Source organism: Gastrolobium bilobum, unplaced genomic scaffold (assembly GCF_033153095.1).
Source record: "Gastrolobium bilobum isolate Gb01-03AN ecotype WA unplaced genomic scaffold, APGP_CSIRO_Gbil_v1 utg2887, whole genome shotgun sequence".
Classification (NCBI taxonomy): Eukaryota; Viridiplantae; Streptophyta; class Magnoliopsida; order Fabales; family Fabaceae; genus Gastrolobium; species Gastrolobium bilobum.
Genome location: NW_026897225.1, coordinates 6,610 through 22,274, shown reverse-complemented (window position 1 = coordinate 22,274; position 15,665 = coordinate 6,610). Strand labels below are relative to the sequence as shown.

The 15,665-nt window shown below is 35.3% G+C and overlaps 2 protein-coding genes across 4 annotated transcripts; both read left to right on the top strand.

Annotated features, from left to right (window-relative positions):
* The first annotated feature begins 976 nt into the window (after positions 1-976).
* LOC133304976 (dynamin-related protein 5A) lies at positions 977-8,877 on the top strand. 3 transcript variants are annotated; one of them, XM_061505069.1, is made up of 16 exons: positions 977-1,290; positions 1,366-1,429; positions 1,537-1,644; positions 1,803-1,904; positions 2,084-2,134; positions 2,215-2,276; positions 2,572-2,662; positions 2,877-2,941; positions 3,502-3,696; positions 3,810-3,929; positions 4,222-4,292; positions 4,413-4,638; positions 5,051-5,083; positions 7,931-8,159; positions 8,287-8,426; positions 8,595-8,877. In XM_061505069.1, the coding sequence occupies exons 1-16, from the start codon at positions 1,162-1,164 to the stop codon at positions 8,721-8,723; spliced, it is 1,815 nt and encodes a 604-aa protein (XP_061361053.1). In that variant the 5' UTR covers positions 977-1,161; the 3' UTR covers positions 8,724-8,877. The 3 variants fall into 3 exon arrangements, with proteins under 3 accessions (XP_061361053.1, XP_061361052.1, XP_061361054.1); XM_061505068.1 differs by having other exon boundaries at positions 5,033-5,083; XM_061505070.1 differs by lacking the exon at positions 2,084-2,134 and having other exon boundaries at positions 5,033-5,083.
* Positions 8,878-11,137: 2,260 nt separating this feature from the next.
* On the top strand, positions 11,138-13,957 carry LOC133304970 (GDSL esterase/lipase At4g10955-like). The gene is made up of 3 exons (XM_061505060.1): positions 11,138-11,228; positions 12,305-12,396; positions 12,877-13,957. The coding sequence occupies exons 2-3, from the start codon at positions 12,335-12,337 to the stop codon at positions 13,844-13,846; spliced, it is 1,032 nt and encodes a 343-aa protein (XP_061361044.1). The 5' UTR covers positions 11,138-11,228; positions 12,305-12,334; the 3' UTR covers positions 13,847-13,957.
* Positions 13,958-15,665: the final 1,708 nt, after the last annotated feature.

The following is a 15,665-nucleotide window of genomic DNA, read 5'->3' as shown; positions in this document are numbered from 1 at the left end:
GTATTCCAAGAAAATTTCGAATCTTAATTTCTATATTTTATTACATGAAATTTTAAAAAATTTCTCAAGTTATTTTCAATTGATATGTTGAAACCTTAATTGTTTGACACAAAAATTGTTTGAAATCGTTTCTTATAGCGAAGGAATTTCATTCATGAATGTATTGCTATTAAACATAGAGTTCATATTATGAAAGTTTCAATCATTCTTTAAATCGATATTGTGTCATTGATGTAAAATGAAAAATTAGTTTGGGGATTTTTATTCACTGCTATTTTCTCACTGTTTTATGTTGTTTTTAATACAAAAATAACACATTTTTGTGCTTAAAAAAAATTGCGACCAATAGCTTAAAAAATTATTTTTAAAACTCTAAAAATTTGCTCAAAATCTGCTATTTTGAGATGGATTAAATTAAAATCTGGTTGAGTTGTTATTTCTGGGTTGTTTTGTAATGAAAATTACTCAAAATATATGTTATTTTTTAGCTTTGACGAAACTCCCACGATGGAACCCGATTTTGAGAGGGTAAACCCGCCAAAGGAAGAAGAAGACACTGCAATAAAGAAATCTTAATAAATCCTAAAAATTAGGGTGAGATTGTGTGAGAGTCATCCTATTTATATTTCTCATTAAAAAGTCTCACGAAATCCACACCAATAGAAAACTTATTAAAATTGTCAAATATTTGAATACCAATAGATTTGGACAGACTATACAATAATCTTTTAAAATATTAATCGAATACCACGTGACTTCTTTTTAATTTTTTAAAATTATAATGGAATACCAATAAATTTTTTGTCACAAAATAATCAAATTAAATTCTTCACTCTAATAATTTTACTTTTTTTTTATATTATATATATATTTTAACTAAAAAAAGGACAATGAAACGAAGATCTAGCGGTACAGAGAGTGACTTACATTTCTATTTACATTGTCCCGTTGGGTGGGTTGTTTGAAGGTGCATCTCAGTCCTTTTTTTCAAAACAAATTCCACACACTCCATACAAATACAAATACTACGCGCTTTCCCTTCACAATCGACACTGCACCAAACAACAGCTTTCTGTTTCTCTCTCTAACTGTCGCCGGCGATCTGGCAGATCGAGGCTATATCTTAACCCTGATCCAACGAACCGATCTCAGAAATCGTAAATGGAGAACCTAATCACTTTGGTTAACAAAATCCAGAGAGCTTGCACCGCCTTAGGTGATTACGGCGAAGATAGTGCGCTTCCCACACTCTGGGATTCCCTTCCTTCTATCGCCGTCGTTGGTGGCCAGGTCACCTTCTTCTACCTCCGATCCCTCTATTTTCTCTTATCAGTTTCATCTCATAATGAATGTTTTCTCTTTCAGAGCTCTGGAAAGTCCTCAGTCTTGGAGAGCGTTGTCGGCAAAGATTTCTTACCTCGTGGATCAGGTCACTATTGGCTTTCTTTTTTTTTTTTCTTTTCTTTTGGCTTGAAATCGGTGTTTGTTATTGGAAGTTCTTCGCTATTGATGCGTGGCGAAACTTTTTCTTTGCAGGGATTGTTACGCGGCGACCGCTTGTCTTGCAGCTTCACAAGATTGAAGAGGGAAGCAGAGAGTACGCAGAGTTCCCACACCTCCCGAGGAAAAGGTTCACTGATTTTGGTACTTCTCTCTTCTCACTTCCGAACTTCTTTATCATTGCTTGCATATAAATGCTTACTCATTCTTGCGCCGCGTCAAGATTTTGCTGATTTAAATGTTGTTGGCGGTTTTCTATTTATTTCCATGTTTGTGAATTAATGATGAACTAATTTGTGTAGCTGCTGTGAGAAAGGAGATTCAAGATGAAACTGACAGAGAGACTGGACGAACCAAACAAATTTCAACTGTTCCTATTCATCTTAGTATATTTTCTCCTAATGGTGCGTTTAAATTTCAGTTTTCTTTATTATCTTGATCTTCTGTATCACCTCATATTTCTATCTGTCATATAATACGTAGATCTGTTAGCAGCATTGATTAGTAGCATCGTCTCATGATCTATTTGTTTGTTCTTTTTATTCGAGTGTTCAACTTTGGATGACCTCTTGGACTTTTGTAGTTGTTAACTTGACGCTCGTTGATCTTCCTGGGCTTACGAAGGTTGCTGTTGGTAAGCAACAGAATGATATGTCTTTCTTGCCATGGTTTGTGATGTACACGATGCTAACATATCTTCTTGCTAAAATATAGAGGGTCAACCGGATAGTATTGTGCACGATATTGAGAATATGGTTCGCTCCTACATTGAGAAGGTAGTGTTCATTCAAGTGCTAAAGCTTCTTATGGGAAATAGCTTTTTTAAGGAACAAACTTTGCAAGCAAGCATTATAGCTTTTTACCTCCCTGTCTCAAATTTTATAATATAATGTTTACGAATCATGATTTACATTGCTAGAAAATTAATCTTGCAAAGTTCGCTGGTTGTGTTAAAACCTAGCAGTAACTTAAGTATTTTCCACATCTGAGGGACGTACTTAATAGATTTTTTTTGAAAGAACTTTTCCATGTGGTAAACTGTGTTGTGCTGAATTTTATGTTAATTTGCAGCCAAACTCTATAATTTTGGCTATTTCACCAGCGAATCAAGATCTTGCAACGTCTGATGCAATTAAAATTTCTCGTGAAGTGGACCCTTCTGGTAATTTCAATTTGGCTTTGGATACTCTTCATGTTGCATGCATCTAATAAAGTTTTTCATTGTTTCTTGAGAAACAATATGTTATACAATGTAAATTTCACCGTGATTCTAACTGTGCACATTGTTGATTTGTAGAGAACGAGTAAATTGAACAGCTTTAAGAAGATCATATATTCATGTTCTAATTCTTGGTTTATTGATTTCAACTTTTTAGGTGAAAGGACTATTGGAGTTTTGACAAAGATTGATCTTATGGACAAGGGTACTGATGCTGTTGATGTAAGTCCAACAGTTTTTGATTTTAATACAACAACATGCAATGACATGGTGATAATTCATTATAAGGTCAAAGATGTATGGAAAAGGCATCTGAAAATCTTTCATGCTTCTATTGTTATTTTCTATGTAATATGAAAATTAGATTTTGTTTCCTCCCTCCCTAAGGCTGCACTACTAGTTACCCTCCCAAGATTGGCCTTCATTAACTGGGTACTGAAAAGATAAGCAAGAATACCAATTATCGTTCACTGGAATTGACTGTGAGCTTTCCTTATTGACAATATGAGCATGATTTTGATTGACACTGAATTCTTGTTTATTTCATTGTTGATTTCAATGGATTCTTGTCATGGTATATTGAGAAGGAGGTGGATAAAGTGTGTTCAGGCTCACGATTTCTGGGTTTCTACTGCAGAATTGAGCTAGTCTCATTAATCCTCTTCTCCTCTCAAGTTTATGATATAACCCTGAAGAATGGGTGATGATTCATTCTATGAAGTGAAAAGATTAAATACTTGATTCGACACTGATCTGTATGATATATATTTTTCCTTGGTCAGATTTTGGAAGGGAAAGCCTATAGGTTAAAGTTTCCATGGATTGGTGTCGTGAATAGATCACAAGCAGACATAAACAAGAATGTTGACATGATTGCTGCTAGGCGTAGAGAGCGCGAGTACTTTAATAGTACCCCTGAATATAGACACCTTGCTCACAGAATGGGTTCCGAGCATCTAGCAAAGATGCTCTCAAAGGTATAAATATAACAATTTGTAGCATCATTTGACTAAAATGTTCTGTTTTTGCTTTTATATAATTCTTGTTTTAGTGACTTCTAAGGACTAAGTCATGATGCTTTATATCTCAGCATTTGGAAACTGTAATCAAGTCCAAAATTCCAGGCATTCAATCCCTTGTTAGCAAAACAATTGCCGAACTTGAAACTGAACTGACTCGTTTAGGAAAGCCTGTTGCAGCTGATGCTGGGGTAAGTTGGCTCTTCTTTGCTCAACCAGTTGGAATTATCAATTCCAAATTCTTTGGTTATTTATACAAGTCTATTGTTCAAAAGACCTTGTCTTTCCCTCCAAACTTGTGTAATTGTGTGTCTGTGTGAATATCCATTCCTCCAATATTATTTATGTGTCCATTGATTTTGAAGAACTAATTTATGGTAATTGTTGTGATGAGCAGATAGTATGGTACTCCCATTTTCAGGGATCCTAACTTAGTGTTTTTATATTGGAATTTTCTTATGACGGACTGCCAATCACATGCAGGGCAAGTTGTATGCAATCATGGAAATATGCCGCTCATTTGATCAAATATTTAAAGACCATCTTGATGGCGTGTATGTATTACATTTTTGTGTTATATCTTAATAACTCAGTGTGCAATTCCTTTGTTTCCCAATTATCTTGTGCTATATTCTTGTTTTTTGCCAAACCAATAATTTGCCAATTTCCTACAGGCGGCCTGGAGGAGATAAAATTTATAATGTCTTTGACAATCAGCTCCCTGCTGCTTTGAAAAGGTTGCAGTTTGATAAACAGCTTTCAATGGAAAATATAAGGAAACTTATTACAGAAGCTGATGGGTATCAACCTCATCTAATAGCTCCAGAACAAGGATACCGTCGACTCATTGAATCTTCTCTAACTACTATCAGGGGCCCTGCTGAGGCTTCTGTTGATGCGGTATGATTTGCATAAGAGAATCATCAACAGCAATTAAATGTCCCTGACTCCTCTCAATGGAGATTTATCCTTGTCCGAAAACAGTTTTTGAGATCTTGTATGGTGGTGGTGGAAAGTACATTGTGAAATAAAATACTTGATTAAAGAGCACTCCTTTTTCTTATAGTTATGAGTTGATGACTTTGCATCTTTAGTGATTTGGGGGGGGGGGGGGGACCTTAACCTCAACTTCAACCTTGTCAAAAGCCTGTAAATTGGTTAATTTTATAATTTGATATTTTTGATGTATTATGTGTTTTCGTCTTAGTTAATTTATTTACACATTCTACTTTAATCTTGGTTGATCTCACTGTTCATGCTTATTCAAGTGCCATTTTGAATTGAATGCTTCCAGGTTCATTCCCTATTAAAGGACCTGGTTCAAAAAGCTGTTAGTGAGACTCTGGTATGTTCCTGGCAGTACTTATTTAATCTTTTTGTTGTATTTCTTGCTGCTATATTTGTGCTTCACAAGTTTAATACTCCTTGGTGCTCTGATTTTGTCATGCTTATTCTAGTGACAAGGTTAATTTTTTCAACAATGGCTTCAATTTTAGATGTTGAAAACATGCAGAGTTTTGGGGGTTTCTTGGGTCAAGTATTAAGATATGTGTGCTTAGATGATGTTGCACATTAATATCTAACCCTATGTATTTGCTTTGCAAATTGTAGAATGGTTAAATGAAAGACTAATAAAAAGCTCAACCTGTTCTGCATAGAGTAAAGGGCTTCAAGAAATTCATTGCCATAATTAATTTTCTTTTTTTAAAGAACGTATTTGACGTACGGTCTAAGTTTTTTTCTGTAACAAAGGAACCTGCCTCTCCTTATTTAGATGGAATATCAAATGGATGTTGTCAATGCTAATGTATCTATCTCGGGATTTCAAAAGTATTGGAGATAAGTCTTCAATGTGGGGCCAATGACCTTTGGCCTCTCCGTGCTTTCATTGCTTTGCTGCTTCTGCAGATGAGGTTGACTTGCCCATTTTTTTAATTATTTATGACTAAACTTAGATGGTGTTTTGGACCGGCCACACACGCCCAGTCCATTGGGCTAGGCGCTAAGGTCCATTAAAAGGCTTACACTCCTTCGTTGTTGAAGTGCTACAAATGTTATCTCACTCCCCTGTGCACCTACCTCATGCACTGAAAAGGGATATTTGCCTCACACCTAGTGGAGTCCATAAGGGCAGATACGGTTATGACTTTCTCTTATTATTGGAGCATTTTTACCACCTATAAACATCCCTCATTACTATTAAGGAGGCACCCTTTGCACACCAATTCTCCTTGTTATTACTCTACCAGAATACTGTCACAGAGCCATCATGCCCTACTCTCTCTCCCTAATTCTTAGCTTATACTTGAGACTCATTCACCCTCCTGTCAAGCTTAGGTGTATACCCCTGCCTCACTATATTACTATTATATTGATATACTTAACCCCTTGAGGGAAACAAACTTAGATCTAACACACAAAGTGGTTAGAATTTTATGGGCTTTTACTTTTTGTTAAGAGTGTTAGTGTTAATAGTGTAGAAGTCCCACATTGAGTATGTCTCTTTGTATTCTTCAATTGGTTTGCTATATAATAGCACCAATGTTGTGTAGTTTAATACAACAAGGATTACTATCATTTCCTCTTGTATCTATGATATTCAACATGGTATCAGAGCCTAACAAGAGGAATCTTAATCCGTTCAACTTAGTTCTATTTTCCATAATTTCAATATGGTTATAGAGAGATATCACCCTCCTTGAGGGATTCCCGTTGCTATTTCTTTTTCGGGTTTTTCTTAGTATGCTCTGTGACTGCAGCTTAGACTGATCTGTCACATCAGAAAAGAATAATCCTTGGGAAGTTGTTGGGTTGACCACCGTTGTCGTTGACCGACCACCGTTGACCGCGTCGTCCACCGTTGACAGCCGTCTCCGGCGACTTTTCCGATGACTTTCCGACGACTTTTTCGGCGATCCACCACCGTCTCCGACGACTTTTTCGACGACCCACCGCCGTCTCCGGCAACTTTTTCGATTCCGCGAAGCTTTGTTTTTCTTTAATCTTCTTTCTTCCCAAGATGGAGTATTTATACTATTCATCATCCATCTTGAGGGGGAGCACTGTCCGTTTGCTGATGGTCATTCCAGCACAATTGTCTTTGTCGACGATAATTCCGGCACTGTTTAGAAGTTCCTCTTGAGGGGGAGCACTGTCCATGTTGCTGATGGTCATTCCAGCACAATTGTCTTTGCCGATGATAATTCCGGCACTGTTTTGAAGTTCCTCTTGAGGGGGAGCACTGTCCATGTTGCTGATGGTCATTCCAGCACAATTGTCTTTGCCGATGATAATTCCGGCACTGTTTAGAAGTTCCTCTTGAGGGGGAGCACTGTCCATGTGAGCACTGTCCATGTTGCTGATGGTCATTCCAGCACAATTGTCTTTGCCGATGATAATTCCAGCACTGTTTAGAAGTTCCTCTTGAGGGGGAGCACCGTCCATGTTGCTGATGGTCATTCCAGCACAATTGTCTTTGCCGATGATCATTCCGGCATCTTCCATGTTGATGTTCATTTCGACGCCATTTTTAGCACATTGTTGACTTTTGGTTTCTCATTTAGGAGATTTATTTTGATGTTATGTTACTTGTTCTTTCTTGTAATAAAGCTTGTAGCATAGTCAAGGGGAAACCACGGCTGCTCACCAACTGTTAAATGAAATGTCTGAGAGGGATATTGATGCTGATGTCCTGGTCAACTCAGTTGTCTTTGCCGATGATAATTCCGGCACCATCCATGCTCTGATGTCCATTCTAGCACTGTCTCTTTATCAGCTCTTCAGACTGATGGTCATTCCAGTTGATTTGTTGTACTTAGTCATTTTATTTCGTTGATGTAGCATTATTGTTTTTGGTTCCTAATGGGAGTATTATTTATGTATCAAGCTTGTAGCATATTATCTATATGCTACAGCTTGAGGGGGAGTGTTAAGAGTGTTAGTGTTAATAGTGTAGAAGTCCCACATTGAGTGTGTCTCTTTGTATTCTTCAATTGGTTTGCTATATAATAGCACCAATGTTGTGTAGTTTAATACAACAAGGATTACTATCATTTCCTCTTGTATCTATGATATTCAACACTTTTCATATACTTAAAGCTGTATTCTTTTCTTCTTTCCATTCATTCTAAATTCTATGGGGTTCACAATTTTCCCAGCTAATACATAAGGTATTGTTTTGGTTGATTCACAGGAGTTGAAGCAATATCCTGGACTCCGGGTTGAGGTTGGGAGTGCAGCTATTGATTCACTAGAAAGAATGAGGGACGAAAGCAAAAAAGCAACACTACAGCTAGTTGATATGGAGTGTGGCTATCTGACAGTTGATTTCTTTCGGAAGCTTCCTCAAGATGTTGATAAGGGTGGCAATCCCACACATTCAATTTTTGATAGATATAATGATTCATATCTAAGGCGAATCGGTAAGTCTAGCAAAACGTAGTCTAAAACTTTTTGGACTGATATTACAGCTTTGTTCTTAGTTTAATATAAACATGTCCTTCGTCAAAATGTTGGAAATGACCGTTAACTGTCGCTCTGTATAAATAGGAACCACGATATTGTCTTATGTCAATATGGTCTGTGCAAGTCTGCGGCATTCAATTCCCAAGTCCATCGTCTATTGTCAAGTGCGGGAAGCAAAACGAAGCCTACTTGATCACTTCTTCACTGATCTAGGCAAAATGGATGTGAGAATAAATCATCTGCCTTTCCATGTTTTATGATTATGATTTCATTTATTCATTGAATTATTTTAAAAAAATAAAATAAAATAAAATAATTGATCTGTTTTCCATTTGGTTTGATATTTGCCTAAGAAAGTAAGCATTGACTGCCTGCATAAATCCTCTTTGCAGACCAAGCGTTTGTCCTCATTGCTGAATGAGGATCCTGCAATTATGGAACGACGTAGTGCCCTCGCAAAGAGGCTTGAGTTATACCGGAGTGCACAAGCTGAAATAGATGCAGTTGCTTGGTCTAAGTAAATGTGTATGTCCATCACGTTTATACGAGACACAGCAGTATTATTATTTCACCTTCATTCTTTATACTTATTTTTCGTATTACCATTTTGTATCCAGAATTTTTGACATTATCTTAACAAGATGTCTGATTCTGAAAGAAAAAAAATAATATTTTTTTGGGTGAGATAATTGAGTGTCTTTACGCCCTATATATTTTTTCTTTCTATTTTAAGTCCTTCCAATCCCTAACCTGCTAACACTATCTTGCTAACATGGTAGTGTAAAATTTTTATGCAATGTCTAATGTAAGTTTATTTTCGTGATAGCTTCAAAAATTGTTTCAATTTCTACCTGAACTTTAATTATTTTCATACGTTCCTCATGTCTCAGCTAGAACATACATAAACGAAAGGTTTATTTGATAATTTGACGCCACGGATAATTTGACGCAGAGCGAATCATGTTTCTGATTCTCTCTCTCTCTCTTTTGCCTCTAGAAACACTTAAGACGTTTTACCAACTTAGTTGTTGGGACTTATAGATTCTTATCAGTTCAGCCCAAACGATGCCAAACAACTCAAAATAACATTATAAAATGAAATAATAATTATGAGATAAGGAAGAAAAATTAAATTAAAACTTGATTGTAGTTTAATTCATGGCATAGTACATACGGTTATTATGTATACAACATTTATACCAAAATAAGTGTAAGGTTGTTATCAAAAAAAATAAAAAATAAAATAAGTGTAAGGTAGATTGTATTAGGTAAATAAAGAATAATCCCAGTAACATTTCATTTTTCATTTTTATTATCAGGTAAATTTCATAACTTATTCTTTTTAATATACTTTTTATTATTAGGTAAATTTCGTCTGTACTAAATAATTTGGGTTCATTTTCTATTTATTGGGACTCACTGAAAATTATTTGGGAGGATGATGAATGTTCATTCATAGGGGTTGTAGTCAATATGAGATTTGTACATTTGTGGAAGTTTATAAAAAAGACGTCATAAAGGGTAATAGATCACTCTAATGAGGCTTGAGGCGAGTGTGTGCATGGTGACATTTAAGATAGTAGGATTCATAATATGTATGTTAGAGATGTCTACACACTTAGAATAAAAGAATAAAGAAAAAAAAAATATTTTTTTTAAATATATTAAAATACAAAAGAATATAAGCAAAAAAAAAACTTTAACTTAATATAAAAAAAGTAATCAAGAGTCAACTAAAGGCATTTTGGGTCCTCAATAAAAATTATGGACCTCAATTTAATCTCTTAGAAAAAAAAAGTCTACTCGTGATTCCTCAGAATTCAAAAATAGACCTAGATAATCAAAATCACGATCCTCTGAAATTCAAAAAGACCCACATTAATCCCCCAAAAGGAATAATATGGGTCTATTTTGAAATTTAAAAGTATCACGAGTTGACTTTTTTTTTAAGAGATTAAATTAAGTCCTGTAATTTTTGTTGATGACCCAAAATATATATTTTTCCAAAAAATTTGTGTGTGTACTAGCACACACTTGCACCCAAACATGTCCGTGACTGTCTTAGAGACTTATCACTTTATTTATAGATGGCCTATACTTGAAAATATAAGAGTTTGAGTAAAAGTCAAAATGTTGGGAGATTAAATAATAGATAATATCTCTTATTATTAAAATGGTCACTTATCTTAATATGTTTCTTGTAGAAGTTGTGCCACTTATTGTGTAGTCCAAAACATCACCTATTAATAATAAATATGTTGAAAATATTGTATTTCTAACTTTTCTTTTAAAAAAAAGTGAAATATTCATTCCCTTTCAAAATAATCGCCATTTAAGATTTTATTCAAAGATTAAAAAAATATTTAAGTATTTTAAATTCCAAGAAAATAAAGGTTTATTTGTCTATATTACTTCTCATTTCACTTAGCAAAAATATTAAAATACAATGATAACTTAGAAAAAAAATACTAAATGTGTTCTTGATTTTTTAAAATGATAAATAATTTAATTTAAAACAAACTAAAACATTTGAAAAGATAATTATTGTGAAACAGAATGAAGTAAGAATTCGTCCATCTTTTACTGCGAATTATATTATAATTCTGCCTCAAGGAAATTGAAGTGTAAAATATGCAAGCATTTTTTTGGAATTAAAAGTTAGGTAAGAGGCCCAATTTCTTGTGTCGAGTCGCGCTCACGTATCTACCTTTAAAAGTTATAAGTTGCCAATGATTTGACATGAGCACTTTGAGTAATGTATATTTATAAGTCCACTTGGAATCAAACGCAAATCACTTTATTCACGAAAGCCTTGAAGCCAATTGTTGCAGTGGCGTGTTTGCAAAACAAGGCTTTCATTATCAGCAGGCTATACGACGTCGTTGGTATTTCAAAAAGGAACACTACGTAATAAAATTGCGATGGTGCGTGCGATGCGAATATGCTTCATCTCATCTCTCATTACGGTTGCAATACGAGTACCTCCGCTGAAGGCTGAAGCCACCACCACCCTCTCCCATTCCAACGTAAGAATCCCCTTTTCTTTTTACATTTTCATCTCATCTCGTTTCTCATTCTTCATTCCTTCTATTCTTTATTTCTTACTTCTCTTTTGTTTATCTCGTCCTTATTCAAATGCGATCGATGTGAATCTCAAATTTCAGATATTATTTGTCCATTCATTCACTTTTCGAATCTCCAATGTTAGATGCGCCTTTTATTCTCAGAATTTTTATATCGACGATTTGCTTTTTCGTCTCCAACATTAAACTCTTCCTGTTCCTCATTATCATTCGCGTCGTCTTTCCTCTTTGATAAAACTATGATCGGTTGACTATTAGATATGAAGGTGCAATTTGAGTTTTTAGAAAGAAAAGTCTCTGAAGAAGACGGAAAATGTGTTCCAGAATCTGATGCTTTGAAAATAAAATAAAATAATAAAAAAAAAAACACCTTTTTTTTTTTTTCCTTTTCGGGATCCTGGTTCTTGTTTATGAGGTTTTAAAACCAGATCCATCTTAGTGGACTTCCAGGTAGGTGATAAAAGACAAAATTGACGTGGGCATTGATGATTTCTTGGTGACATGTCTAGATATGATGCATGCCACAAGTGAGGTTTGAGTATCAAAAGAGCTTTTTTTTTGTGTGTGTTTTTATGTACTTGTTCTTATTATGGCCAGATCTCTTTGAGTTTTTGCCTTGTTGGGTTTTCTCGCTGCCATGTGAATCTGGGAGAATGGAGAGGGAACTTGGACGGGATGTTTATTTGGTTTATGAATTTTGCTTGTAGTCAATAAGTATAAATGTCAAAATTTTAACTTTTGAGGTTATTGTTGATGTTTTTAATATACTTGATTGACTTCACACACTTCATATTGTCAATTATGCTATGGATTTGACTGGATAGTATGCAGCAGCCAGCACGGCAATGAATGATTTTAAGTTGCTGCCATGTGTGTTAATTACAGAAATCATCCGAAGCAATTTTTCCCCCCATTAGAAACAGTATCATTTTTAGGTGGAGATTTCATAATCTATCTATGTACAGACACACTGATCCATTTTTGTTTTTTTACTTCTTTGACAATTTCTGGTTATTCAGAAGGAAGACACGTGAGGTGCATATGGTGTCATGGCCTCTGAGAGAGAAAGTTTTGACCTTACAGGACCTTTGCATCTACCTTATGTCTTATGGTAAGATCTATCGAACAAATCTTCCACTTTAAATTTTATCTGTTTAATTTGTGTACTCAGATAATAAGTTTCTTCACTAATCACTATGTCTTGTGTACTTTATATCATATTGTTTCTTCTTCTGCATGCCTGATGTCTGACATGAGTATGAGTTGCCTTGATTGTACATAGCAATATATCTTCAGGGTAATATGGTGAAATATAATGTGCATAACCATGTGTTCACATCAAGATATCAGGAAGTATGTAGTATGTCTTTCAAGACCCTTTTTTCATATCTAGGTATTTTACTAAATATTCCGTTTATCAAAAACCTATTACCTATAGGATGTTCTTTTTGTATAGAGATTCAATATTGGAAATTCTAGTTGACTTGGTTAAGATCATTTTGATTCCTAAAAGCTTTTATCTGAGGATTTGCTATTCTTTCCCCCTATAAGAAGTGTTTGGCTAATGTAAAATAATTACCATCTAATTCAGGGATAACGCGTATCATCGAATGTCAGTTGCTGCTAGTTTGGTCCAAGGTGTTTACATTCTAGAAAGGGACCGGCAAGAAAATCGTGAAGGTCCCGACGCTCTTGCACCGCCTTGGTGGACATTCTTCCACTTTCAGCTGCTGCGCCCACTTGTAGATGATGTTGATTCTTCCATCTTTGGTGCAATCTATGAGTTTAAGCCTCCAGCATCTCAGTGTAACGACACTTTATATAGAAGTCCACGTTATGTCATTGCCTTTCGAGGTACTTTAACCAAATCACACTCAGTTTCACGTGATATTGAGTTAGATATCCACTTAATCAGACAAGGGCTTCATCAAACTTCTCGCTCTGACATAGCTGTTCAAGCTGTTCGAAACATGGTAGCAACTGTAGGTGATTCAAATGTTTGGTTGGCCGGACACTCCCTAGGATCAGCAATGGCAATGCTTACTGGGAAAGCCATGGCCAAGAGTGGGATATTTATTGAATCTTTTCTTTTCAACCCACCATTCGTATCTGCTCCAATTGAGAGAATTAAGGATGAGAAATTGAAACATGGGATTCGATTTGCTGGCAGCGTGATAACAGCTGGACTCACCATTGCTATGAAAGCCAAGCAGCAGAAGGATTTATCTTTGGATCCATTTGCTGCTTTGTCTGCCTGGGTCCCATGTTTATTTGTGAATCCATCCGATCATATCTGCTCAGAGTATATTGGATACTTTGAACACAGAAGAAAAATGGAGGAAATTGGAGCAGGAGTCATTGAAAGGTTAGCAACTCAAAACTCACTCAGTGGCCTACTGATGGGTGCATTTGGGAAGGAATCCGAAGCCCTGCACCTCATTCCTTCAGCCTCTCTGACAGTTAATGTTACACCTTCACCTGATTTCAAAGAAGCTCATGGAATTCATCAGTGGTGGAAACCTGACTTGCGCTTGGAACACAAGCTCCACAATTACAAATAGGTCCTGTATTTATTTATTGTAATATATTGGGGGATGTATATTCGGCGATGTTGGGTCTAGTTTTCCATGTGATGACTTACAAAATTCATTTTGAATGAGCAATGTAAATTATGAGTGTTTGGATTGTCATTTTATTCCATAAATTGATGGAATGGAGAAGCGTTCCCCTGCATAAATACTTGTTTCCCGGAAAAAATGATACACTGTGTTGTTATTGTATAAAATAAAATAAAAAATGTAGTGTTTAAATTAGTTTATTCTAAGTTTATTAATGCTTACAATGTCGTATAAAGAGTTTTTAGCTGGAAGATATGTTTAAGAACACGCAGTATACTTGCCGGGAAGCCTTTTCCGAGAGGGGCATGCGGCAGCATTCTCAATCAGCTGACTTCGGTTTCAGGCTTTCAGCCTTTCTTGGTAAGAGTTCACTATTGTCCACTAGTGATCTTCAAAGTTCAAAGTAATATGGGAAGTTGTTTATTCGCATTTTAAGATAAATGAATCAACTGAGTCAACTAGTAAAAATGGGAAAATAAGGAAACTTGGGAGTTCTTAGAGAAATGAGAAAATTCAAATCAAATACATAAGTGTTTTTAAATACGCCACCGCTTTGGTGATCAGAAGTAATTGTTTGAATTCTAAGATCAAAATATATATTTTTATGTTCCGAACAGAATTATCTCCTGTGAAAAATACACGTGGTTTATAAAAAATAATAATTAATTGAACTCATGAAAAAAAGTCTTAATCACTTTCGAATTAAATTTTGTCAAGAATATAAAAGAACTCATAAAATTTGATCTTATGATGAAGTATTTAACACATCTAGGGTCTCTAAAGATGAAAATAAATAAATAAATGAAAAATAAATAATGACAATAAAAATATGAAACTATTTGATTGCTGGTTTCTAACACATTCAAATAAATTTACAATAATTATAGGAGAAAGATGTTGATTTAATTAATCTGGGATAAAAATAATGTTCTATGGATGATAAATAAAAAATTAGAAATAAAAGAAATGAAGAAAGTGAGATTTAAGGAGTTCCACGTTAGAGGAAGAGAAAAATAGAAGGTTTTATATGCCCTGACTCACGAAGGTAAAAAGTGTCGGACTTCCTTCTTAATGCTAAACCCAAAGCCTATGAAGGTTTAAGAAATCCTAAAACCCTAATCCTTTTCCTTCTCTTATAAATACATTAGTTATAGGATGAAGGTAGGTTAAGAGAAAAAGAAAAGAAAAAGATTGGCTTGTGAGATTTGAGGGTTTTGAGTGAAAAGCTCAAAACTTTGATTTTGAGAGCACCTCTAGGGAGAAGTTTGAATATTATACCTTCTTAAGGAAGTTTGAGAGAAAATCACCATTGTAGGTGAGGTTTGAGTGTACCACCATTACTTTTATAGTGGAAGTTTGATACTGGACTAGTGTCCCGTGAGTTTTTACTTCTTCACATTGGAGAAGATTTTTTCACGTTAAAATTTGCTTGTGTTCTCTCTATCTCTCCTCTGCGTTTTTCATTTATCCACTGCGTTGGCTAACCTGTTGATACAGACCGATCTTTGATTGAAGAGCTGAATTCCTAGCTCGACGACGTTTGACATTCGCAAAGGCTTCTTAGCCGAGTTGAGGGAACCGAGTTTCCAACAGTGATATCAAAGCTCGGGTTCGATGGGTTCTGAGAGAGACGAGATAGAGACCAGTGAAATCTCACATGATGGAGACATGTTCAAACTGATCGCGGACAACTTCACTTATTAGAGACCGCTGATGGAAGATCATCTTTACTGCAAAGATTTATACGAGCTCATCATCCTTA